At 45.9% G+C, this 27,676-nt stretch overlaps 2 protein-coding genes across 2 annotated transcripts in view; one reads left to right on the plus strand and one right to left on the minus strand.

The window, feature by feature from the left end:
* fam174c (family with sequence similarity 174 member C) overlaps positions 1-5,392 on the minus strand; it is a 6,639-nt gene extending 1,247 nt beyond the window's left edge. The window contains exons 1-3 of the mRNA XM_076726852.1: positions 2,848-5,392; positions 768-890; positions 1-333 (exon numbers count right to left, since the gene is read on the minus strand). The exon at positions 1-333 is cut by the window's left edge and continues 1,247 nt beyond it. Of these exons, the coding sequence (XP_076582967.1) occupies positions 330-333; positions 768-890; positions 2,848-3,125 (405 nt within the window). The 5' untranslated portion in view covers positions 3,126-5,392 and the 3' untranslated portion in view covers positions 1-329. The remainder of the gene's footprint in view (positions 334-767; positions 891-2,847) is intronic.
* Positions 5,393-5,492: 100 nt separating this feature from the next.
* Positions 5,493-27,676, plus strand: LOC143318479 (calcium/calmodulin-dependent protein kinase type IV). Its single transcript, XM_076726851.1, has 11 exons — positions 5,493-6,355; positions 8,895-8,973; positions 10,328-10,390; positions 13,285-13,367; positions 15,850-15,922; positions 19,665-19,755; positions 20,858-20,932; positions 21,273-21,348; positions 22,077-22,203; positions 22,422-22,574; positions 22,988-27,676. The coding sequence occupies exons 1-11, from the start codon at positions 6,249-6,251 to the stop codon at positions 23,477-23,479; spliced, it is 1,419 nt and encodes a 472-aa protein (XP_076582966.1). The 5' UTR covers positions 5,493-6,248; the 3' UTR covers positions 23,480-27,676.

Here is a 27,676-nt window from a genome sequence, read left to right on the forward strand (position 1 = left end):
TAATAATAATAATAATAATAATAATAATAATAATGATAAAAATGATGAAAAGGAGGAAAGTTTGGCCTCATGATTCTCCACAAGGATCCGACTTAAGGACAGCGATTAATCCAAAACCACCTTAAAGAAAGAAAAAACAGATGATCCTGCTCGGGTCCCTCGAGCAGCTTTGGCTTTTCTTCAGTATCTGTTTGGTCCAGCTCTCCTTCCTGCAGCAGTCACTGGTCCGTCCTCTCAATCCATAATCAATATCAGCTGACATCCACGCCGACGGTGAACAGTCTGATCCATCAGAAGGTGGAGACGCCGCAGACGACGAGCCGCCGGGTTCATCTGAACAGAGGCACAGATAACACTGATCAGATCAATCAGCAGATCAATAGTTCCATCAGCTACAACATGAGGACAGAGTTCAGCGAGCCTCAGCACTGACTGTGGGTCAGTTACAGGAAGCTTCAGGTTTTCATGGTTTTTTAACATCAAACTCCTGCTGATCAATTTCCAAATCATCAATCAGTTTCATTGAAAACTGGTAGTCAAATAAAAGCTGGGTGTCTAACAGAGGCCGGGGGGGTGGACTCTGTGGACTCCGTCACCCACACTCGGCATCCGCCCGGCCAAATATCTCCACCAGAAAACAATGAAGCTGAATGAATTTCAGTATTTGCAGCTTTAGAAGATTTCATGCACTCTGCCCTAAATGTCTTTGGAAATGTCATTCGTCATTTCTGTGTTGGTGTTGTTGTTGTCGTCCGTTGACCTCTAACCTGCGGAGGCTCCGAGCTTCGTACAGCGTGTCGTCTTCGTCGCTCTCCACAGCCTCCATCTCCACGGAGTCGTCGTAGTTTGCCAGCAGACCGTACTTCTTCCTCTGGCCGGGCTTCTTCAGCCTGTCCACAGGACACGACAGCAGATGGTTAACAGGCGGTGACGCAGAACCCAGCAGAAACCACTGCGACGCGTTCGGGATGCCGTTAACTGTAAATCAGCTCTATTCCAGTTAGTTAGCTATTGGCTGGAGCTTAAGGGAAATTTATCACAGGACATTCTGTTTGATGCACACTGAACCTGCGTGGCTCCAAGAGTTTGAAAGAACACCTGAATCACAGTTATTAGAGACTAAGTCTTAAATTGTGAGATTTTTGCATGGAGTTTGGTCTCCACATTCAGAGGAATGACAGCTTCTCTGATGGTACCGTTAGTGCTTGTACCGCTCGTGATAACTGATTACATTAATTACAATAAAGTATGTGGTCGGCTAAATGCAGACATAAATGTCAAATTGGTAGAAGTTAAGTAGCAGGTTCAGAACATCAGAGTAAAGAATGAATGGGACAGCTTCAGAAAATACACAGTGTGTACCACTGCTGATAGGAGAGAGAGCATTGACATGGATTTTGGTGAGATGTCTGTTCACATGCAGGAGACCGGCAGAAGGCATGAAAGGCTGTTATTGAGGTAAAATACTTGTACCAGTTACTGTAGAAGCACTGAACAGAGGTTTCTGAGTGGTTAAAGTACAGATACTTGGAGACAATGGTTTGAGAGAAATAAGTGGCGAATTGAAGTCTGATATAGAAAACACAGGAATACAGAAAACAGCATGAATAATAACAATAACAAATCTACATCCTGCCATTCACCTGTACCTGGACAGGCACCACACCAAACTCCATTCATAAATGGGTGATTTAACGCTTCTTCTCATGCCTTAGTTCAACATGGTCAGTAAAATGAGATTAATGTGTTTTTCTCAAGATGGAGGAGCCTCTCTTCAGTTCAGATTATATCCAATCTGATAATTTTTGCAATAATTTTCAAATTGGGAACAAAAAAATATAGATCTTAAATACATATCACACAGGGAAATAAAAGGCCTGGTATTACATTGTATTTTGATCATGTGTTTCCTATACATTCATTCATTCATCTTCTATACCCGCGTATCCCTTTCGGGGTTGCGGGGGGCTGGAGCATATCCCAGCTGGCAATGGGCGAGAGGCGGGGTACACCGGTCGCCAGCCGATTGCAGGGCCACATAGACAGACAACCATTCACACATCACATATGGACAATTTAGAGTCACCAGTTAACCTAATGAGGGAGGAAGCCGGAGTGCCCGGAGAGAACCCACGCATGCACGTGAAGAACATGCAAACTTCACCCAGAAAGGCCCTGCCCGACCCAGGGATCGAACCACAGACCTCCTTGCTGTGAGGCACGCGCACTACCTGCTGCGCCACCATGCCGCCACCTATACATTTTGTCATTTATTAATTGCCTGTACTGATGAATGGTATTTTGCATGATAATATTCCAAATGAGGCAGCTGTCTTATTAAAACTGAAGACAGATTAAAGTTATTCTCACGGCACGTCTTGGATGCAGAGGTGGAGACCAGCGCTGTGGAACTCCTGCAGTGTTTGTAGGAGTTACACAGAAAGAATCTCTGTTGGATGAGATACACGCCGAACCGAAGAGCAGCCACTGAAAGTGTACATCAGTACGGTAACACACTTTTACAACATACACACACCTCCTAATACTAGAGGAAGTGTTAAATTGCTCCATTTATGAATGATGTTTGGCGTGACTTCAAATTATCAATCTTTTTTTTGTTTGTTTGTTCTAATAATTGATCAGATGCATTAAAGTCTGATAATACTCTTCCACACTGCGGACACTGAAGTCCGCACGGCGGGCAGACACTTCTGCACTGGCTTTTCTTCATGTATATGTGGACATGTACATCTACACATGTAGTCACTGGTTGAGTTCCTGCATTTGTGAATGGAGTTTGGCCTGAGGTCTGACCCCACGCAGCACGGCTGTCACAGCTGATCTCACCGCACGGCTCGGATGAGGAAGTAGAGAACTCCGATCATGGTGATGCCGATCAGGACGTACAGGGCCCTCTGGATCATCGAGCCGTCCACGCTGAGGCCGGTGACCAATCCTCCGTGACTCTTCCCGCCGCCGTGCGTGGAGTTCACCCCGCTGGAGTTCGTCACTGCGGGTCTGGGCGCCGCGCTGCTGACGGCGGGGTCGATCGCATCCTGCGCCGCGGACACCAACAGCCAGCATATGGGAAGAAGAAACGCCGGAAGAACTGCGTGAAAAGTCATTTTAACATCTATGAACACTCGACATGAGATAAAAGAGGGAAACGACAGCGGAAGAGTTGGACTTTTTCACCGGAACCGAGGCGGAATCGGAGTTTTCTCCTTTGTTGATGGAAACTAAACCAAACTAGGAAGTTCACGTCCACCTACTGCTGACGTCAGAGAGTAGTGGGGGACATTCCCTTCAGTCTGACTTGTAGGACTTCCACCAATCAGCAACAGAGCGCTCCAAACACCTGCAAGACCAGACGAAGGGCTCACGCACCCTGAAGCACGTCGGCGCTCGGACTGCTGTCTGCACCGAAATCCGTTTAAATAATGATGTTTTCTGCTGTGGAGTCACGCCTTCTGCCGACCTCACCTGCCACTCACCTGCACACCCAACGGACATATGAACGTTTCTGGAGACACAGATTAAACATGTTTCACAGTGTGAAACAGGTTGTCAGTGACAGTAACGTCCTAACTGCTCTGTCTCTGTCTCTGTCTCTGTCTCTGTCTCTGTCGTCACCTGCCCAACATGCTGTCGTTCACCTGATGACTACGGTCAGTTCAGCATCATCTCATCTCAAAATATTCTCCATCATTTTCTCCTTTTGGACAAAACTATGGCAGAAAAATAAAAGGTAGGTAGTTTCTACCTACAAACAACTCTAGGTGCAGGCAGGGGTCGGGGCAGCAGAAGCTCAGGGTGGCTTTGACTCAGAGGCTTGAACAGTCCACACACACGGTCCACAGTCCACTGGTGAGACACTTACTGTGGACCAACAGAAAGACGGACTGTCTGGGGAGGACACGGGTCAAAGGACTATTTTAAAGTACTTTTATGGAGATTTGACCTCAGAATACTTCTGAAGTGGTGTCTGTCCTGTTAGCACAGCTGTTGTCCACATGGGGACGCTGTGGTGTCTGTCCTGTTAGCACAGCTGTTGTCCACATGGGGACGCTGTGGTGTCTGTCCTGCAGTGAGTCAGCTGATGAAGTCTCTTCACACTGTCCGCTCACACTTTTTTTTTCCAGGTATTTTAATCATGTTTTTCACATTTTTTACAGTGCAGACTTTGCTCCTGTGTTCTTCTGATATTTTACTGTTCTCCTGATATTTCACTGTTCTCCTGATATTTTACTGTTCTCCTGATATTTCACTGTTCTCCTGATATTTCACTGTTCTTCTGATATTTCACTGTTCTCCTGATATTTCACTGTTCTTCTGATATTTTACTGTTCTCCTGATATTTCACTGTTCTCCTGATATTTCACTGTTCTTCTGATATTTTACTGTTCTCCTGATATTTCACTGTTCTCCTGATATTTTACTGTTCTCCTGATATTTCACTGTTCTTCTGATATTTCACTGTTCTCCTGATATTTTACTGTTCTCCTGATATTTCACTGTTCTCCTGATATTTCACTGTTCTTCTGATATTTTACTGTTCTCCTGATATTTCACTGTTCTCCTGATATTTTACTGTTCTCCTGATATTTCACTGTTCTCCTGATATTTCACTGTTCTCCTGATATTTTACTGTTCTCCTGATATTTCACTGTTCTCCTGATATTTTACTGTTCTCCTGATATTTCACTGTTCTCCTGATATTTTACTGTTCTACTGATATTTTACTGTTCTTCTTGTTGGATCTTTAACTGATTATTTTTCTTTCTTTTCTGTGCCAAAACAAACCTGATGAGTTAGTTGCCATGACGTTGTTAAGGTGTGGTTGCTAGGACAACAGAAGTTGCAGGGGGCTGTGAGGTGTTTGGGATGGTTGCTAGGGGGTTGCTAAGGTGTTTCCAGGTGTCACTACTTGAAATAATAGTTAATAAAGTTTCTGTGCAGTGAGCTCGTTCGCTCTTCATCGTCACTTCATCACCTGAAGTTTTCAAATGTGTTGACTGAAATTCATTCATTCATTCATTCATTCAGACACACAGACTCTTTCTGAGGTGTGTTTGAGGCGTTTGCTCACTGATGACGCACTGATTATTGTCATGTGTTCATGTGTTCATGTGTTCATCACTGACTGGTTAAAGAAGTTTTCCTTTCAGCCTTTAAACCTTTTCTTTGTCTCTCTGTCTGGAACACGTCCATGAATAAACTGTGAAACATCCTCATGAAGCACGAAGTGATGAAGAAACCAGTGACGTCAGGCGGACAGAATCACGTGTTTGAGAGGCGTGACCTTCTGAGGTTGCGGGTTTGATTCCCGCAGGATCAAAGTCTCCAGATGTCACGCTAATGTACATTTATGTATTTAGGTTATTTCTGTATTTAGGCTGCCGACCGAAGCTTCAGCGACTGACAGGCCCGCCGTCCAACGGGCGCGCGGCACGGCTCCGCTGCCGGGCGCTGATTGGTCGGCGCCGTGACAGAGGGGCGGGGCTGTGAGATTACAGCAGCATCGCTGTCTCCGCAGATCCAGCGGACATCTGGAGCAGCCCTGCCCGGGAATCCGACCTCCGACAAACGAGCGCCGACACCGAAGCAGCCCGGCCGTCGCTGTCTGATTACGGCTTGAAACGCATCCGGAGTCCGGGCTCTTATTGCGGCTCTCGGAGCTGGATCTGCACCGGGAGGCTGCTGCGCTCCGGAGGGACGGATGGACCGTTTCTCCCGGCAAAAACACGGAAATACGACTCAAACCCGGGAGGAGGGTGATGGACTGAACTGATTCGACATCTGAGAGGGCTTTAGGCCCGATGGAAGCTGCGACACATCTGGATCTGGTGCGCCTGGAGTCCGGTTCCTGCTTTAGTCCGGAATAAAGAGCCGTGACTGTCCGTGGGGACCTCAGGGCTGCTTGTTTCCTCCTCGTTTTCGTCCTCGGCTCTCTGACAAACAGTCCTGATTGAGAGTTTGAGGGAGCAGGCGGATCCTCCTCCTCCTCCTCCTCCTCCTCCTGCTGCTGGTCTGGATTAAAGCCAATCAGGATCATGAATCATCCCCCTCTGCTTCTCTAATCTGGGTTTTACCGGGCTGGATTTACATCGGAGATCTGCTCTGGATTACTCTGCTCCTGGTTCTGATCGGGTCACACCTGACCCGGTCTGAACCAGTCCCGGTCCTCTTGTGATCTTGGTCTCGGTTCTGGTCCTCTCTGTCCTGGTTTGGGGAGTTCTGCTGTCGTCATGCCAACGTCCAGGCCAGGTTCGGAGCCGGTGGAGTTCTGGGTGGACGGGTCGAGGCGGGACGGGGCGGTGGAGGAGTTCTACACCCTGAGCTCCGAGCTGGGCAGGTCGGGACCACATCATTAGGGGGCACAGGGGTAAACTGTCACTGTGATATGTTCACATGGAGCCCTCGTGGGGGGTCCATGTCTTTCTCCTCAGGTCCAGGTTTCTCCTTATATGAATGAAATGGAGGACAGGTAGTCCTCTACAGGGTCTGTGTTGTGTTGGTGTGGACATGGACCAGGACTGGAACCAGTCACTGACCTCAGCAGGCAGAAGTAGCGTGATGGTGGTGGTGGTGGTGTGTGTGTGTGTGTGTGTGTGTGTGTGTGTGTGTGTGTGTGTGTGTGTGTGTGGGGTGGGGGGTGTCATGATTGATTGATTCATGAGTCTCAAGTCAAGATGAGAGACCAGAGAGAGAACCTGAGCTGAGCCTGCAGCTCCAACCTCATGGGTTCATCTGTTCACGTCCTCATGTCTTCATGTTCTCATGTGCTCATGTCATCCACACAGCAGTGGGCGCTGTGGGCCTTCACACACGTGAATGTGTTGGAGGTGTTTTTGTATTGTTTCTATGTTTCCTTCTTCTTCTTCTTCTTCTTCTTCTTTCAGTGAACCACATTATTTCCATCACGGCACAGTCACACTGAGCAGATCATCATCTCTGATGATCAGAGAACAGGAGCAGCTAACAGGAGCAGCTAACGGCTAATTCTGCAGACTGTTAATTGAGACAGTTTGATTTAATGGAACCAAATACAGCCTAAAAGTAGAGAGCATGTTGTGATTGCCGTCTTGTGTCCTCAAATGTGTTGTTTTGTCCAAAACCCAACGATACTCAAACCGATTAATTGATTATCAAAATTGTTGAAGAGTACTTTAGTTGGCAAACAATAAATGAATCAATGAATCTTTGCAGCCATAATGCTGACCTTCAAACTCATGAGTGCTCAGTTATTATGTAACAATGTATCTTAGTTTAGCATGTTAGCATGCTAACATTAGCTAATTAGCATTCTGTTCTGCAGGTGTTTGGTGACAAACCAAAGTGTTGGACACATTTAAACGCTGACCTGATGGTGGCGCCAGAGTTAAAGTCAAAGATATTCCATTTCAGGGGAGCATGAACGTCTGAGCCAGCAGGTCGGATGCTGGTTCAAGTCCTGACCAACGGGCTCCTTCCTGCTCCTGATACCTGAGCCAGCAGGATCCTGGAGATCCAGGACTCGGCCCTGAAGCCTTTGAAAGAGTCTGTGGCCACATGTCCGCCCACCAATGCTGCCATACCATAATAATAATGATAAGTCTTAGTGCTGCTGGCCATCTTACCAGGTAGAAACACCTGTGCACACACCTGAACAATCGACATGCAGTTCAGCTCAAGGCCACAGCTAAAACTGTCAAATCAGCGACTGCCCTGTGGGTCATGTGACCTCATGTTTAGTCGTCTCATTTGCTTTAATGAAAGAACCGAACCAGAACTGAAAGATAGGAAGAATGTTTGTCCTCTGAAAAGAACTCCAGGTGTGAAGACCTGCACACCTTTACTGTTTGTGTACTTCACCAAATACACAATGTGCACGTGTGTGTTGTTTGTTGTTGTGTCAGTAAACACTAACAGCTCCATGGAAATGGGAAAATGATGTCAGCAGTGAATCCAGAAACCTGTGAGACCACCCGCTCTGTTACCAGGTGTCCTGTTTCCACGGAGACCAGCCAGTACTGTGTGTTTGTGTGTGTGTGTGTGTGTGTGTGTACCATGTATTCCTCACATTGTGGGGACTCGCTGTGGGGACAAAATGCAGGTCCCCACAATGTCAATCATTAAATTTGGAGCAACACGCCGACGTAGATCAGAGCTCGGAGGACGCCGCCATCCTGCCTCCGTCACAGGAAGTGGACAGACTCTGTGGCTGCGGTCTGTCTGCAGCATCGCGCTAATGATCGGTGTCAGTGTCCAGAACAGCCGTCAGCGATCTGATTGATTAGTCGCAAACAGAAAATCAAGAATAATCAATGAGCGGTGAGAGAAGCTTGACGGCGATACAGAACTCACTGATAAGAATGAAAAAAACGGTTAAAGCAAAGTTTAGTGGAGTGTTAACGCAGGAAAGACGCCGTCAGTCTGAACTTCACGTTTGATCATCGTCAGCCAAACACTTCCTACGTTTTACATCTCAGGAAACTGAAGATCTTTGGATCACTTCCTTGGAATTGTTATAATTATTGATCCTTCAGTTGTTCATCAGGTTCATGTTGCAGCAGGTAAAGGTCGAGCTCATTTTAATGACTCTACATCCTGCTGGTTCCTTTAGTTTGTAATAATAAATCAGAATTTATCAGTTGATTTTTGTAACTCAAGTTGTCAAATAAATGCAGTGAAGTAAACAGTTCAGGATTTCTCTCAGAGTGAAGGAAAAGTACGTCAGAACTTCATTTTAGACAAATAAACATTTCAGCAAATTCCTGCAAGTAATCAAGTATTTCCTGTTTGTGTTCAGGAGAAGAATCCATCCAACACATCAGTTTGTACGTTTTCCTGCTGCATCCTGGAAAACTCGTCTTCAGGTTTAACACTCTGGTTTTGTTGCTTTGTCTTTTCAGAGGAGCGACGTCCATCGTGTATCGCTGTGAGGAGAAACAGACTCAGAAACCCTACGCCCTCAAAGTCCTCAAGAAAACGGTCAGTGTTCGGCCATCATGGAGGAACCAGAGGTCAGAGGTCACGATGAGGGTCCCCGTTTGTTATACAAATAAAATGGAGAAAAGCTAAATTCATTTAGCAGACGTCACACTGCCCTGGTGTTTGTCCTGATGACTCCACTGAATACGTTTTCAATCTTTCCAACATGTTCAGTAACTTTAAAGAAACTTTCAGGAACACGGGGTATCTTTAGCCTAGCTCAGCATAAAGACTTGAAGTCAGGGGTAACTGTTGACATACCTCCAAAAAAGAGAAAATGTTTGATTTACATGTTGTATGTTGTTAGCTCACATGCTAATCACTAGTCCAACACTCATCTGACTCTGATTTTGTAGAGCCAGGGGTCAAAACCCAAAGCTAACTCTTAGCTACCAGGACCTAGAAGCTAACTGCAAGTTCACAGAAAGTAGAAGCTAACTCAAAGTTAACTGAGCCTAGAAGCTAACCCTAGCTGACAGGACCTAGCAGTTAACACGTGAACTCCAAGTTAAAAGTACAATAAGCAAGAAGCCCTTTATGTGTATTTATCAAGTTTCATCATCAATGGATGAACGAACTTTAGTCTTTCTCTGTTTATATAATAGCCTGTGGACTGATTTCTACGTAAAGGACTTGGGATGGTTTTCTGTTCAAATCCAAAGGATGTGACATTAATGCGCACTACTGAGTCCAAGTGTGACAACAGGATGCTGACTGCAGTTCACTTAACTGCCAGCGGTGTCATTAATAACAAGGATTTCTTGAAAATTGCACATACTTCACCGAGACACACACTAACTCGAAGCTAACTGGACCTAGAACTGGAAACATAGCTTTATCTATTTTGTTAGCGTTAGAAACATCTCCAAATCTGTGTGATTAAGTTCTGCGTTGTATCTTTATAGAACAAGTTTTTATGGAACCCAGCTGACTCTTAAATGGAGGGAACTGGCATGTAGCTAACAAGCTAAAGCAGGAAGTGCATATTTTGAATATCATTTCTGTTTCTCATATGTTTGTTGTATATGTTATTATCTAATTAAATATGTTATTAATTTTAAGAAGATAAACAGAAAGAGAAAGACAAATTGACACCTTTGATGAAGCTAAACTAGCAGCTTCACCGTTTTTCCAGTCTTTGTGCTAATATTGTGGACGTACAGCAGCAGACCTGTCCACCCTCCCATGTTTCCTGGGATTCTCCCGTATTTTACCCTTCTGTCCCGCTGCCCTCCTGTTGACATATTTGCCTATAAATCTACAATGTTTTACAAAAGAAAAAGGTTGGTTGTGATGTTGACAGGAGGCACGAGAACATCCCATGTTCAGCCTCATGGTGTTTCTTCTGCTGCAGATCGACAAGAAAATAGTTCGCACTGAAATCGGCGTCCTGCTGCGTCTTTCCCACCCAAACATCGTAAGTATCACTGATACTGCTGTGACACCAACGATTCATTTAATGGTGATTAGCCTCATTGTAAAACGTAAGTGATGGCGTGATGATTTTTCTGTTTAATATCTATCTATATATCTACGTTCAAAAAACAGACAGCGCTTTGAAACAGTAATCCACGCCTTTGTGACCACACAACTGCATTACTGTAATGCACTTTATGTGGGGGTTAGTGGGTCCTCCATCGCACGTCGTCAGCTGGTACAGAACGCAGCTGCTCGTCTTTTAACTGGTACAACGAAGTTTGAGCACATTTCACCAATTTTAGCTTCACTCCACTGGCTACCCGTCCATTTTACAATTCTTTTTTTTGCTTTTAAATCTCTAAATGGTCCTGCCCCATCGTACCTCTCTGAGCTTCTGCACCCCTACACACCCACCCGATCTCTTAGGTCAGCAGACCAGCTGGTCCTGAGGGTTCCCAAAACTAGGCTGAAGCTCAGAGGGGATCGGGCGTTTTCTGTTGCAGCTCCAAAATTGTGGAATGAACTGCCGCTGCACATTAGACAGACCTCTTCACTGTCTAACTCTTCTGAAAACGCACCTTTTTTCTTTGGCTTTTCACACCACTGGCTGTTGATTTTATGTGCACAGATAATTTATCATTTTATGTTCTTATCTTTTTAATCTTTTTATTTATCATGTTTATTGTGTTTATTTTACTGTACAGCACTTTGGAAACCTTCGTGTTTATTTAAAATTGTGCTTTATAAATATAATGGATTGGATTGGATATATTCTAATATGTTAAAATATTCCTGTTGATATTGACATCTAGCATATTGTCCAGCTGCAGCTGATAAGTTTCTTCATGCAGTGTTCAAACTTGTGTCCGTGGGATTCTGGATGGTTGCTCGGGTGTTAATTTGTATTAATAGATGTATCAATATGCGTGTTAATAGATGCTGTCGCTGCCCTGCTGTTGGAAAATGCCGTTGAGGAAGGTTTACGTCACAATAAGACATTGGTCACATGTTTGGACCTGATCTATGTCTATGCGTGCATCAGATATGGTTTCCAGTACGGACTGGGCAGCGATGTGTGCCTCTACTCAGCTTAGCTGCAAAATCTGCAGCTCCAAACTTTTTCCTCATAGACCTCCAGTATAAAAGAGACATCTGAGAAACTGCAGACAAGCTCCGTTATTCGTCTTTGTGTTCTGAATGTTGAATTCATGAAGGTTTTATATTTGTGAAACTCTCACAGAGCCCAGGAATCAAGATTTAAAGTCTTTGATGTCTCAGTGTAAAGTGTGAGGGACAGCAGGAGACACACTGCTGAGCATGGGACACAACATGACCGCAACCCTGGAAGCCTGGAAACTTCTCAGGTTTCTGCATCGACGAGCAGTTTTCATTCATATCAAGTGGCCGGGCGCCATCTTTGAGTGTGATCCACGGCTTCATTTGTACTCGAGTGCACTTCTCTGTCTTTAGTTAATTTATAACCGTGTCTCTGATTGTGCCCATCAATACTGGATCTAAACCCAGTTTCTGGTTCTTCTTCATGTTGGTTGAGCGACGTGGTTGAACCAGGATTAAAACATGTCAGGAGGCAATGAGGCAAATAAAAGCAGACAATGAAAAATATTATAAAAAGAAAGTGAAATACAACAGCCAACGATAACGTAAGATAAAGGCAATGATAACAATAATACTTGTCATTAACTATGAATTATTAAAAGTTACAGTGAACCAGATGTTCAGCATCTCCTGTAACGTGACGCATTGCAGAGTGAAGCAGACGATGTGGATGTGTAGTTACGAGACAGATTTAAATCAAATCGAATAAACCACGGCAGGTTGAAGTCACCTCCACCCGCTCGTCCGTCACATGTTGTTGGAGGAGAAAAGTTCTGGAGTTCACTCACCTATGCTCTGCTAGCCATGAGCCAACAGTTAGCTGTGGTGCTGTAGGATGGGCGGGGTTACCTTGGCACGAATCTCATTTGAGTGGACACATTTATCTGACAGCCCCTGAGTTTGATGAGTCATGAAAACATTTGGAAGAAAGAGAAAAGAGAGATTTAGCTGTAATAACTCCACAAAATCTTCTTTTTCATCACATATTAATCATGAAACAATAATAATGAATAATCACATGATCAGAGGTCATCGTGCCGCCTCGTCAGTCTGTTTTTGTTAAAAGATAAAATGCTGTGAAATATGAACTCATTCTGTTTTCTTCAGTTGAATGTGATCTATGGGACGTCTGTAGATCTCTGAGTCTGACTTTGGGACATTCTGATGGAAACATTAAAAACATCTTGTTCCTGCTGCAGTAGACACTGAGTGACGTTGGACCGTCTTTCCATTTCACTGTGTCCCCGCTGTCTCTGTGACACCTCAGAAACATACAAACAACATACCATATTCTACATGTATGATGATGCAGCATGTAACAGGTCAGTGCCAAACTGAAAAGCACGTTCTTGTTAAACCTGAGGTTCTCCATAAGAACTGGTTCTCCATCTGTGGTTGGTGCTCATACAGCAGGAGTCAGACAACTGTGTTTCTGTTGAAATATATAATATACTGTATTTCCTCAAAAAGCCTTGATTTACCACACCCGCAGAAGATACGAGGCCTTTAATTGAAACAGGCTTGTATTAGAGGCAGGGAGTGTTTATTCCTAATCACTTATCTGTTTGATAAGTAGAACCGGTCAATCTACAAAGTGCAGTTCTGCTGAGACATCAGCTCACATACCAGAAGCTGTCTGAGTGGTTGGTGAGACTAGAACATGAATGCAGGCTCGTATTTGTTCGTGTTGACCCCCCGCCGGCCCGCCGGTCTTTAATTGAGACGGCTCAGCACCAGTTTTTATTGAAAGATCCCATTTTTCTCATTTCCTCTCAGATCCAGCTGAAGGAGATCTTTGAGACAGACACTGACATCGCTCTGGTGCTGGAGCTGGTGACAGGTGGAGAGCTGTTCGACAGGTGCGTTAAATCACACCACACACACACCTGCACTCTGCAGGAAGTGACGTCTGACAACTCATTGGTCGCGTTATGTCCGAGGTCACAGGGTGTGTTTCCATCCACCTGTTTTAATGGATGTTTTCAATTTGTGACTGAATAGACTGATAGTTGAACCTCGGATTCAGGAGGAACAATGCGGTTTTCGTCCTGGCCGCGGAACACTGGACCAGCTCTATACCCTCCACAGGGTGCTTGAGGGTTCATGGGAGTTTGCCCAACCAGTCCACATGTGCTTTGTGGACTTGGAGAAGGCATTCGACCGTGTCCCTCGCGTCATTCTGTGGGAGGTGCTCCGGGAGTATGGGGTTGGAGGCCCTCTGCTGAGGGCTGCGCAGTCCCTGTACAACCGGAGCAGGAGCTTGGTCCGCATTGCCGGCAGTAAGTCGGACCTGTTCCCGGTGCATGTTGGACTCCGCCAGGGCTGCCCTTTGTCACTGGTTCTGTTCATTATTTTTATGGACAGAGTTTCTAGGCGCAGCCAGGGGCCGGAGGGGGTTCGGTTCGGGAGCCGGCAGATTTCGTCTCTGCTTTTTGCGGATGATGTTGTCTTGTTGGCTCCATCGAGCCAGGACCTTCAGCATGCACTGGGGCGGATCGCAGCCAAGTGTGAAGCAGCTGGGATGAGAGTCAGCACCTCCAAGTCCGAGGCCATGGTTCTCGACCGGAAAAAGGTGGTTTGCTCCCTCCGGGTCGGAGGAGAGATCCTGCCTCAAGTGGAGGAGTTTAAGTATCTTGGGATCTTGTTCACGAGTGAGGGAAGAATGGAGCGTGAGATTGACAGGCGGATCGGTGCAGCGGCAGCAGTAATGCGGTCGCTGTATCGGTCCGTCGTGGTGAAGAAGGAGCTGAGCCGAAAGGCGAACCTCTCGATTTACCGGTCAATCTACGTTCCTACCCTCACCTATGGTCATGAACTTTGGGTCATGACCAAAAGAACGAGGTCCCGGATACAAGTGGCTGAAATGAGTTTCCTCCGCAGGGTGGCGGGGTGCTCCCTTAGAGATAGGGTGAGGAGCTCTGTCACCCGGGAGGAGCTCAGAGTAGAGCCGCTGCTCCTCCACATCGAGAGGAGTCAGCTGAGGTGGCTCGGGCATCTGTACCGGATGCCCCCTGGACGCCTCCCTAGGGAGGTGTTCCAGGCATGCCCCACAGGGAGGAGGCCCCGGGGAAGACCCAGGACACGCTGGAGCGACTATGTCGCTCGGCTGGCCTGGGAACGCCTCGGGGTCCCCCCGGAGGAGCTGGAGGAAGTGTCCAGGGAGAGGGAAGTTTGGGCGTCCCTGCTTAGACTGCTGCCCCCGCGACCCGGTCCCGGATAAAGCGGGTGGAAATGGATGGATGGATGGATGGATGGACTGAAAACAACTGGATGGAAACGCAGAAAATAAAAAAAAATAAAAACTGACTGATCCACGACAGCAGCTTCACCTGCACACATCTGATACCCACATGACCAAAAAAGAAGACACAGAATCATTCAAGAAGGAGCAGCTTGTGGTGAAAGTTACAGATTCCAGTCCTGACAGACAACAGAGGCTCCTTCACCGCCGCCTGGAAGCACTTTGACTTCAAGTGAAAGCTGCTTCTGTTGTGTTTTCACTGAATTTGCAGGATTTAAAGTTTCAGGCAGGAGGCGGGAAAACAGTTTAAGTAGTTTAATGAAAAAAGGTAAAGATGGAGTTCAAGCAAAGCCAAGTCCTTATGCTGAGCTGAAGGGCAGACTGATCCGAGCTCCTCTGTGAGAGCACACCTGCAGGGCACAGACAGAGCAGGTGTGGGCAAAGCACCTGAACACAGCGGGGACAACACAACCGACGAGGCAAACCGAAGGCAGACAAGACAAACACTGACAGCACGAGCGTCAGTCAACACGCAGCAGAGCGGACGATACGACAAACACTGTTTGTAATCTGGGTTCTTATATACTGAGCGAGCAGGTGGGTCTTGATTGGTGATTGTGTGCAGGTGAGTTCAGGAGGCTGGCCCCAACCTGCTGGCCACGCCCTGCAGGAACACAGACACAGACTAGACAGACAGGAGAGAGACAGACAGGGGAGAGACAGACAGGAGACACTAGGAAGGAGAAACACCAGAGCACAGAGGGGGGGAAGGAGGAGAGACTGCAGACCTCCTCCGGTTGATCCAGGAGTCTCTCTCATTTCGTCTCTTGATGTAGGAAAATGTGGTTTTCAGGTTGTTGGGACAGAAATGTCTTCAAGGGACAAAGAGTTCAGCAGATTGAAGTGCAACGAAGACGACCTCAGAACATAGACTGGTGTTTGGTCCCAGTGGAGAAAGTAACTCTGTTCTGGTGAATGTTCAGGTGTGAATGTTCAGGTGTGAATGTTCAGGTGTGAATGTACAGGTGTGAATGTACAGGTGTAAGTGTTCAGGTGTTGTTGCTCTTTGCGTTTGGGTCTCATGATATTTCTGTGTCCAGGATTGTGGAGCGTGGTTACTACAGCGAGAGAGATGCCGCTCACGTCATCAAACAGATTCTGGAGGCTGTGGCGGTAAGAAGGGTCTCCTCAGTCTGTGCTGACGCTGGATCATCCATCCATCCATTAATCCATCCATCCACTAATCCGTCCACCCATCCATCATCCATCCATCCATCCACTAATCCGTCCACCCATCCATCATCCATCCATCCATCCACTAATCCGTCCACCCATCCATCATCCATCCATCCATCCACTAATCCGTCCACCCATCCATCATCCATCCATCCATCCATCCATCCATTAATCCGTCCATCCATCCATCCATCCATCCACTAATCCGTCCACCCATCCATCATCCATCCATCCATCCACTAATCCGTCCACCCATCCATCATCCATCCATCCATCCATCCATCCATTAATCCATCCATCCATCCATCCATCCATCCACTAATCCGTCCACCCATCCATCATCCATCCATCCATCCATCCATTAATCCGTCCATCCATCCATCATCCATCCATCCATCCATCCATCCATCCATCGTCCATCCATCTATCCATCCATCCATCCATCCATTAATCCATCCATCCATTCATCCATCCATTAATCCTTCCGTCCATCATCCGTCATCCATCCATCATCCATCCATCTATTAATCAGTCCATCCATCCATCATCCATCCATCCATTAATCCATTCATCCATCCATCATCCGTCCATCCATCCATCCAGCTCCATTCATCCATCATCATCATCCATCCATCCATCCATCCATTAATCCGTCCCTCCATCATCCATCCATCCATCCAGCTCCATTCATCCATCATCATCATACATCCATCCATCATCCATCCATCCATCCATCCATCCATCCATCATCCATCCATCCATTAATCCATCCATCCATCCATCCATCATCCGTCCATCCATCCATCCAGCTCCATTCATCCATCATCATCATCCATCCATCCATCCATCCATTAATCCGTCAGTCCATCATCCATCCATCCATCCATCCATCCATCCATCCATCCATTAATCCGTCCCTCCATCATCCATCCATCCATCCAGCTCCATTCATCCATCATCATCATCCAACCATCCATCATCCATCCGTCCATCCATCCATCCATCCATCCATCTCCATTCATCCATCATCCATCCATCTTTTAATCAGTCCATCCATCCATCCATCCATCCATCCATCTCCATCAATCCATCATCATCCATCCATCAAGCTCCATACATCCATCCATCCATTAATCCGTCTCGTTGGCTGTTAGCAGCTTATTAGTTTGTTAGTCATTATTAAAATGTCTTATTCTGGCCGTGAGCTTATTAAGGGTCTGGTCCTGTTAAGCCAGGGTTAACTGGTAGTTCTTTTGTAGCGTAGCATTATCCTCTAGGTCCAGTTAGCTTAGAGTTCGCCTCTTGTTCCTGTTAGTTTTCCGTTAGCTTTTAGCTCTTGACCCCTGGCTGCACTGTAAACCCAGAGGCTAACTTGTTGGAATTGTTGGAATTTGGATTTTCTGACTTTTTCATGAGCGAGGTCAGCAGTTTACCCCTGCTCCCAGTCTTTGTGCTGAGCTACGGCTAACATCGTGGGAACCCAGAAATGAAACTGATATCCATCTGAAACATCTGACAGGATCTCACTGAATGCTGCACTGCGTGAGCAGAAGCCTGATTTCCTGCTGCTGTTCTCAAGCAGATTTTGTGTTTGGTGGTGTAGGAGTTCATCCTCCTCCAGCTGATGAATCACAGTCTTCCTGTTTCACTGCAGATTTAATCAAATGTGAAAGTGGCACAAAATCATTTTTAAATGTCATAATGTAAAAACCACGAGGCGTTCACTGACGTGCCTACACAACACTGCACTCTTCACAGCAACAAGGAGGTTATTTGGGGCCAGCATGGCTGAATGCACCGAGAGGGAAATTGAAATCGTTAAGGGTTAGGGTGACTGATAATCATGACGTGTTCGTTGTTCCAGTATAAGTTAAAATAATTCTTAATCATTGTCAGAAGCTTCAGTGCAGCTCAACAACATTAATCATAATGAAACGAGTTTGGAGGAAGCTCTGCCTAAGAAGACGATTCAGGGGAAACAAAGTCCGCTCAGGTGGGTTTTGTGCAGCTCAGTTTGGGATCAGGGCCAGAATATTTGAAGCAGGAAGTGAGCTCCAGCTGCTGTCGCTGATGTCGCTGGTCGCAGCTCTTGCTGTGGTTAAAGTGATCGAGCTCGTCGTTCCTGTTTCAGGTGTTGCTGGCAGCAGTGTTGCTGCACACGGCGGCAGCGTGCAGCAGTTGCAGGTCTCTTATGTAACAGCAGCTTCCACCCTGCTGCTGAACAGATTAAAACCAGAGAGGATTAACACACACACACACACACACACACACACATACACACAAATACACACTGACTACAGCTGACCCACATCTACCACACAGGGAAACATACGCCTGTGTATGTTTGTGTATATGTGTAGTTATATGTGTGTGTTAGGATTACAGTACAGTTGTATTTGCTGTATCACATGTGTGTGTGTGGCGGTAATCTGCTGCTCAGAAACATCCTGCAGCCCCTGAACACATCACCATCCCCACCTCAGCAGGTGGACGTTTGAGTGTTTAAAATGAACAAAGTCTCATTCTCACGAGGAGAGAAGCTGCAACAGTCAGAGGCTGAGGTGAAACTCAGCATTAAATTCAGAATAGAAACAGAACTCAGAGTAGAAACAGTAAATTCAGGATAGAAACAGTAGAACTCAGAATAGAAACAGTAGAACTCAGAATAGAAACAGTAAATTCAGAATAGAAACAGTAGAACTCAGAATAGAAACAGTAGAACTCAGAATAGAAACAGTAAATTCAGAATAGAAACAGTAGAACTCAGAATAGAAACAGTAAATTCAGAATAGAAACAGTAGAACTCAGAATAGAAACAGTAGAACTCAGAATAGAAACAGTATATTCAGAATAGAAACAGTAGAACTCAGAATAGAAACAGTAGAACTCAGAATAGAAACAGTAAATTCAGAATAGAAACAGTAGAACTCAGAATAGAAACAGTAAATTCAGAATAGAAACAGTAGAACTCAGAACAGAAACAGTAGAACTCAGAATAGAAACAGTAGAACTCAGAATAGAAACAGTAAATTCAGAATAGAAACAGTAGAACTCAGAATAGAAACAGTAAATTCAGAATAGAAACAGTAGAACTCAGAATAGAAACAGTAGAACTCACAATAGAAACAGTAGAACTCACAATAGAAACAGTAAATTCAGAATAGAAACAGTAGAACTCACAATAGAAACAGTAAATTCAGAATAGAAACAGTAGAACTCACAATAGAAACAGTAGAACTCACAATAGAAACAGTAAATTCAGAATAGAAACAGTAGAACTCACAATAGAAACAGTAGAACCGTGTCAGCGTGTTGGACGTTAAAGAGCAGCTGCAGGGCAGAAACACGATGAAAATAGAAAAACTCGATCGATTTGATTGATCTGCTTTTGTTGTCTTGTTTCTCCATGATGCCGCGTTGAGCTTCAGACTCAGTGTTCACCGAGCAGCAGGGCATGCTGGGAGCTGGAGGAAGAGGCCATCTGTTCATTCAGTCCATCCTGCCAAGTCCTCCACAGACCCCCCCGCCCCGACACCACCACCCCGCTTCCTCACCTGAAAGCTTCCATTCACGTCGTGACCTGCAGTGTGTTCTGTGCTGTGGCGAAGGCTGCGGCCTGTAGAGGGCGCTCTCTGGACTCCACACTGAGCAGCTCTCAAACTGTCTGTTTGTGTTTCAGTACCTCCATGAGAACGGCGTTGTCCATCGTGACCTCAAACCAGAGAACCTGCTGTACGCCGACCTGTCGCTGGATGCTCCGCTGAAGATCGGTAACAAAGCAACCGTTTAAATCTGTCAATAAAACTTTATTGAACGCAGCCTGTGATCGGCGACACAGAGGCTACAAATATAAGAGCTTTCCTGTAAAGTTACGTTCAATGAAACAGAAGCGTCTTCACCTTCTGTGATGGGACGTTTTCACAGTGAAGCTGAATGTGTGGACGTTTAGTGACGACAGGGACACAAATCAAAAATCAGACATAGTTTAGAGGACTGCTCACCTCCACCCACACCTCCGTCACCTGTAGATCAGAAGGAAGATACGTTTTAGGAAAGTCTCACCAGCTGAAATCCAAACACACACACCTGTCTGCTCGGCTAGCTCGTCCAGAGCTAACGGTCAGGTGTGGTGTGATGCGTGGGGTTAGCTAGTCGCTCAAAGTCACTTTTGATTGGTTAATTTATGTATCGCCTCAAGTTGAAGATGAGCCATCAAAAGTGTTCTTACAGGAAGAGAAAAGAGAGGGAGACATGAAAATAGAGAAGACAGAAGCTCTCTTGGACGGAAGTCATCTCATTGGCTGACTGAGCTCTGGGTTTTCAGGCGTTTTTCACTTTAATGCTGCAGCTGCTACGTCAGTGTTGAACAAATGTGCTGAGTACTTCCAATGTGAACAGGAATCCTTCTGTCATGTGGACCCTTGTTTATTTTGTGCTCGGAGGCTGAAAGCAGAATCATTTTCTTTTCTTTGGTTGAATGAATGAATGAATGAACGCATGAACCATCACATCTCATTGGATCCATTTCTTTGGACGAGAAGAAGCTTCGGTGTGTCAGCCTCCAGATGGCTGGTGGGCCTCCAGCTAATAGTTCCAGATGGAAGAAGCTCACATTCAGCCTCCACTCTGTTTCACCAACACCACCACTTTCCTTTAGTTCAGAGAGTCTCCTGCAGAGAGACACGTTCACCTCCACCTCCACCTTCCACTGCTTCACCTCCTCGTTTAACTTTAAATAGAAACTGGAAACAGCAGAAAGACATCAGTGCAAGAACATTTTTATCTCAAAGCCTCAACAGTGAAATGAAACAATGAACAATAATTTTTTCTTTTACTTCAGTTCCGATGAAGGAATGTTCTCCTCTCTTACAGCTGACTTTGGTCTTTCCAAAATCATCGATGACCAGGTGACCATGAAGACGGTCTGTGGCACACCGGGGTACTGTGGTGAGTTTACCACCTTAACTATACTGTGATGAAGCTGTACTCGCAGTACTGAATGATGCAGATAGAGTACTTGGTGGTGCAATAGGAGGAGTAAATCACTGAAAGCAGATGAGGCTTTCCCCTACCTTTCGGTGGTTCAGTTATACATTGTAATAGATGGTGTAGCAGCAGGAGATGGTGCAGCAGCAGCAGCAGATGTGTTTAATGACCTGTGTTGCTGTGATACCTGGTAGCTGGCAGTGATGTGTTCAGGGCAGCCACTGCTCTGTGGGATTTCACATAACTCTCAGTTAGAGCTTCTGTCAGCCATCTGCCAGCTAACAGGCTCCTCTGCCTGCAGCTCCAGAGATCCTGCGGGGGAATGCCTACGGCCCTGAAGTGGACATGTGGTCAGTGGGTGTGATCCTCTACATCCTGTGAGTCCATTAACACCTTGGAACCAGTCCTCGTATCCACACACACACACACACACACACACACACACACACACACAGTATACAGAGTATAGATTTCAGTTTTATGGACTTCCGTCTGCCTCATTACAGCCATTAAAGGAAGATAACGTGAAACCCTGCATCCTGTGGTCCTCAGACTGGACAGTGGGCACGCTGCTCTGGTTTTCTACTAGTGGATTTTTCCTGACCACTCAGTTGAAATGAGATATTCTTTAGCCTCTGGAGGTTATTCCATCTCTAAGCCTTCCTTTTTGGTCATCAGCAAAATCACAAAAAGAATCTCTAATTTGAAATTAAGATCAAATAAGATAAGACTATTGATCCCACACCAGGGAAATTAAGTCGTTACAGCCAGCAAGTATTACAAAAAGCAAAATCAGATCAAGCCGCTGTGGCTCAGGAGGTAGAGCGGTCGTCCACCTATCAGGGTCGGTGGTTCGATCCCTGGCCTTGGCAGTCCACATGCCGAGGTATCCTTGGGCAAGATACTGAACCCCAGAGCTGCCCCCGATGATGCGCCATCGGTGTGTGAATTCATATATACGTCACTTTGGATAAAAGTGCCTGAAATGACTAATTGTAAGTCTTGTAATGTTTTATTTGTTTCAGTGTTTGAGTTAACGGCTTGAATGGCAGCCACATATTGAACTCTATTACCTGTTCCATTAACTCCAGTACCTGTTCCTCAGACTCTGTGGCTTCGAGCCCTTCTTTGACCCGAGGGGGGATCAGTACATGTACAGCCGCATCCTCAACTGTGACTACGAGTTTGTGTCTCCGTGGTGGGACGAGGTGTCCCTCAATGCCAAGGATCTGGTGAGTTCTCTGATCCTCCTCCAGACATCCTGATGCGTAGTGTTGTGACAAACTTCTGTTGACTTGGACTTGTTTGGAAGGATTTTACTTAGACCTGTCTCAAATACTTGAGACTTAACTTTGAATTGTCTGGAATGTCTCGGACGTGAGACTCGTCTTCAGTTAGTCATCAGTTCCATCAGACTTGACCGGTCCTGCTCCTTCCTGTCCATCTGCAGGTCAGCAAGCTGATTGTCCTTGACCCTCATAAGCGCCTCAGCGTCCGGGAGGCCCTGCAGCACCCCTGGGTGCTCGGGAAAGCGGCCCGCTTCTCCCACATGGACACTACCCAGAGGAAACTACAGGAGTTCAACGCTCGGCGCAAGCTGAAGGTGAGGAAGACACATTAGTGTTGACCGCTGAGAAAAAACCGATCAAAAATATCCAAAGATTCAAAGGCTGAAGACAACACTGACATGTCCACATAACGAGCTGCTGATGTGAGTAATCGTTCCTCCTGTTCATACTGGCTGTGAAGCGATGCCTGCCAGGTCTCATCATGTGTCAAAAACTGAGGCTTCAGCAGTACAACTTACATAAAATAAGTGGGTCAAGAAGATCTGGAAGATTTCTTGGGGGGTTAAAGGTCTGTAACCCCAGAATGCAGCACGTCAAACGTGCTGTTAGAGAGGAGGAAGTTCCAGCTTTTCACTGTATCAGAACTACATACCTACTGTCTAAAAATATAGAAATAGAAAGCAAGTGTGTGTGTGTATGTTCATTTTCAATGTGTGTGTGTCAATAGGCTGCCATGAAGGCTGTCGTGGCAACCAGTCGTATGCACGAGGGCTCACGGCGTCGTACCGACAGCTGTGAGATTCCGGGCTCGGGGGCTTCCAGGCAGAGCAGCATGCAGCAGGACCCGGCGCCTGAGTCAACAAGCCCCGCCCCCGCTGACAAAGAGACCCCGGCCCCAGATCAGCAGCCACCGCAGGAAGATGAATCAAAGTCCGCCGGCCACAGCACCATCGGCCCCTCTCCTCCACGTAGCCCCAAACCACCCGGCTCCACCCCTACTAGACCACCCCTCCGGGTCGATGGGCTCCGACAAGCGTCCATCGTCCCCAAAACTGTTCCGGTCCAACCCCGACTACCACAGAAGAGCTGCTCTGTGGTAGAGCCTGCCTCCAGGGTCGAAGCCACGCCCACATTGACCACACCTCCGAGTCCTAATAGTCTCAGCAATGGCTTCACAACAGGGGCGGAGCCAGCCAGTAAGCCCACCCACTGCCAGTGATCACCTGACCAACAGAGCGGAGACGCGTCACTCTGCATCGACCACAAACATCACAAGATAATGTGAAGGTTCAGCCTTCCGTTAACTCTTTACAAACATTTAAAATCAGTTATTGGGACCAAATTACTCCAGAACGCAGAGCATTTGTATCATCCAGAGCTACATTTTTCAGCACTTCAACATCTTCCAATTCTGTAGCCCTGCTGTTAAGCTAACACGCTAACATGCTAATAGTACTCACTGAAGGTCTGCTGGAGTAGTAGTTCTGTTTTTACTGTTGAGCTGCTGGTTTTCAGTTGGAGGCTGGAGGTGATTCAGGAGACCAAAAAGCAAAAAGCATTTATCTCACATCAGGACTTACAAGCGATTAAATCTCCTCTGCTCTTGCTGCTGTGCTAAGAAAACAACTCAGAAGCCATGGAGGTCTTTCTATGGACAGAAAGAAATGCTTGTCCTTCAAACAGCATTTGACCAACAAACTCTTCTGTCTTCATGTAAATACATTTTTAAAGGCTGTCGAGTGCAGGTTATTAGCTGAGGTATTAGCAAGCTGGTTTTTCTAGCAAAACATCCAGTTTATTTATCCAGATAGAGTTTATTTCTATCACATAAGATTAATGCTCAGATTCTCTCTCTGTTTAGTGAATAATAAACATTATAAAGCTATCAGCCCTAATCATGAACTGTAACCTGTAATTTACACAAAGCTGACCTGAAGCTGGAGCACCGCAGTGGAAACACAACGTGAGGAAACTGTAAATCCCATCAGCAGCGCTTTTATATTTTGAACATATTTGAAAAGCTAAATTTGCCAACTGAAAATAGCAAGCAGGCTAGCTTGGAGAACTGCTGTGGCTAGAGCTAGCACAGTCTGGACTGGGCTGTTAGCAGTTAGCTTGCCTGCTACAGTTGTTTGCCAACAAGCCCTGAATCATTTCAGTTGTTATGTTTGTAAGTTCAGCTGCCCGCTGAGGTTCAGGAAATCTGAATCAGGCTCCTAAAGCTGTCAAAGTTATCTTGTAGAAATTACTTCAAACACTTGTCCAAAAGAGGCTCAATGTAGAAGGTTGCCCCCTGGATGAGAGGCTGTAGTTACCTGCACAATAATCCACTCAAGTCAATATTCATATAACAAAAAATGTTGTCAGGTAATGTTTAAACTTACACAGGTGCCATTTACACCTGGGGAACACTTTCAGATCAGGCTCTGATCAATCTGACAACGATGCCATTGTAATCTGATATGCTACATTTACACCGGCAGTCATGTGAGCTTTTACTGATCCAGATCAAATATTCAGGTATGTACACTTGTCACATGTTGATACCTAATGAAAAGGGGGTCAAACACTGGTCCTGGTTCACCATTGCTCCGTCTACTGACACAAGTCAAATGTGGAGCCTAGAGGTGGAGGAATAGTTCAAAGGACTTTGGGAAAGACACTTTTTAGCTTCTTTAATAGAGAGATGTCAGGATCATCATCACTGAGTCACTGTAAATGACCTCGGCATCATTTTCCTCGTCGGCAGATTGGCCTCCTTCAGTCGCAGAGGCTGTGTTTGGTCCTGATCCGGACGTGTTCACTGGGAGGCTGCTGAGCCTGTTCTGGTTCACATGGTGTAAACACCAACAATCCTCCGGTGCTCTGAGCTCTCGGTTGGAAAAGACTCCACTCAGCTAACAGGGCCACTAGCTGGATGGCTAACTGAGCTAAATAGCTAATGGCAGCGACCAGCTACAGCCAAAGATAGCTACAGCAAAGAGCACAGTGAGCAGCAGGTAGCAGTTACTCTGGCGATATGCTGCCTCGTCTGTTTGGAGCGACCTTCGACAGGTGGCCACTTTGACCTGTTGTACCTGTAAGTTCTGATGTGGGACGAACAGACTCAGGTCTCCTCTCCAGCTCCTTCTTCTCCTGGTGCACCAGGTGGTTCCCCGGACGCTCAGGACGAAGCTGATTGATTGTATTTCATTAAACTTTGGTAACATGGAGCACATCTGTGTGGAGACGGATGTGAAGGACGAGGACGGCGAGCAGCTTCGTCTCGCTCTGGTTGTTCTTCAGTGTGAACTTGCTGCTTCAGAGGCTTCAGACTTTCACAGTGAAACTCAGAGGACAGACAGAAGGTTTCTGGTTCAGTTTGAGAGACAATCTGTTTTGACTTTTTTATCCTTTCTACTCTTTACTGTTGATTCCTGCTGACTTTATCATGCAGCTGTATGAGTAGATAGATCCAGTCCATAGTGTTCAGGTAAGTGACGTGTTCGTGAGCTTCTAGTAAAACGTTGTGTTGTTTACACTTTATCAGCAGTGATGATGATGATGATGATGATGATGATGATGATGATGATGATCTCCTGTTTGCACTGTACATAGTTTGGTTTTAGACAGATTATTACTGCCATCTTTATTGCTCCACTTGACCAGAGACACAATCGATGTTCAGACACCCAAAATACAAAATTTTGACCCTTAGCCTTGAAAATCAAAACGCTTTCCTCTGATCGGAAAACACACATTCTACCTCTTTTTGCACAGGGGCTTCCAAAATGCTAAAAACGAGCAGATGTCTCTGGAAAGAAAATAACGAGCCGAGTAGTCAATGCCACTCTAAGAAATCCACACGGACAGTCCAGAGAGGACTGCAGCTTGAGAAAACAGACAGGTTCAAGCCAACCACCGCTGGTCAAGGACTTCAGAGATGCTGCAGACGTGGATGGTCAAGAATGTCTGGGTCCATATTTATCAAACATCTCAGATGATGGAATCATTTTGAACTGCACATGAAGTCTTAGAACTTTCTTTACTTTCTGAACTCATATCTCATTAATATGACAACATGCTTATTAAATTCTGACTAAAGCAGAACAATTATGTTTGATGCAGAGGAGAACACCTGACCTCACGACGTTAGACGTTTCTGGGATGAAGATTCAGCTGTGACACTGATGATTCTGTCAGAAACAAGTTCAGCACTCGTTAAGCGATCGTTGATCACGTTTATGCAGTTCGTATCGACGACGAGGGTGCGCAGTGAGAACAGACGGTGGTCTGATAGATGCTGTGGATTTATGCATCTATCAGAAAACTACAGCAGCTCAGCATAACTTCAGCCTTCAGAGTGAAACTGAAACAGTCCTGAATAGTTCTGGTCTGAGGTGGGACTGTTTCTGTCCAGGTGGACCCTCAGAGATGTTTGATTTTTATGGTCCTGCCCTTGTCTGCATGTCTAAGAGCTGTTTGTCCTGTCACATTGATCAGTATGTTTTCTCAGGTTCCTGTGCTTTTTGTTCTGTCTCAGCCACCGTCCCGGGTTGTGAAGAGGAACGCGGTCGTCCCTTCAGGGCTTTTCTCTTTAAAGGGGAACCAAACGTCCCAAACCTCTGGAGCCCTCGCAGCTTTCAATGCTGAATATACCTGTGATCACCTGTGAATCCTGACAGCTGCTGGTACTGGACTGGACTAGTGTCAGCTGATGACATCAAACATCAGCCAGCAACAGGTGGACAATTCAGTACCTTCTGTCACCACTAGATGTCAGGCTTCACATAGTCCTGCTGGTCCACTTGAACCCCTTTCAGAGCAACACAGTGACGTGGGTCGGCGGTCTACCTGAACGGGTCGACGTGTGGTAAAAAATGGTCAAATTGATGCAGCCCCTACAGCAACCCCTTCCCACGCTAATGCTTCATGACAAAACAGAAGCTCTGTGATTGGTTCTTTCAGCTGTCAGTCAATGGAGGCATCTCTTCTGGAGCAGCTCAGACTGCAGTTTGGTTCCTCTTTAAATAATCTGAGTTCTGCATGTCCTCTGTTGGGCTGATGTGCAGCAGCATTTACCTGTCCACAGGTGTGTCTAACTTCTTGCCAAATGGAACTCACTGGATAAACCAGCTGACATGGTAACAAGCATGCACTCTGTATATTTGATTTGCATCTATACTCTTATGTACAAACATGAATATTTTGCTTGTATTTATCTGGGCTCCTGACGAACGTTCGGAGGCTGAGCTGTAAACGGTCTTTGTTTTGTGTTTGCTGAGTGAACTCGTACCTTTTTTATTTTGATGGATGACATATAAACTGACATAGTGACAGTCTTAGCTGTTACATGTGTATCTTTGCATGTATTATTTCACTTCTGTTGATCATATCAGATTAAAGACTCTGAACTGGACTCAGTGGCAGCAGCTGA

Source organism: Chaetodon auriga, chromosome 3 (assembly GCF_051107435.1).
Source record: "Chaetodon auriga isolate fChaAug3 chromosome 3, fChaAug3.hap1, whole genome shotgun sequence".
Lineage (NCBI taxonomy): Eukaryota > Metazoa > Chordata > Actinopteri > Chaetodontiformes > Chaetodontidae > Chaetodon > Chaetodon auriga.

Excerpts from the sequence above, each read along its gene's own strand:
- LOC143318479 (XM_076726851.1), top strand. The coding sequence starts at position 6,249 with ATGCCAACGTCCAGGCCAGGTTCGGAGCCGGTGGAGTTCTGGGTGGAC. Across the intron at positions 13,368-15,849 it reads GGTGGAGAGCTGTTCGACAG|GATTGTGGAGCGTGGTTACT; the intron begins GTGCGTTAAATC and ends TTCTGTGTCCAG. Across the intron at positions 21,349-22,076 it reads GGTGTGATCCTCTACATCCT|ACTCTGTGGCTTCGAGCCCT; the intron begins GTGAGTCCATTA and ends CCTGTTCCTCAG.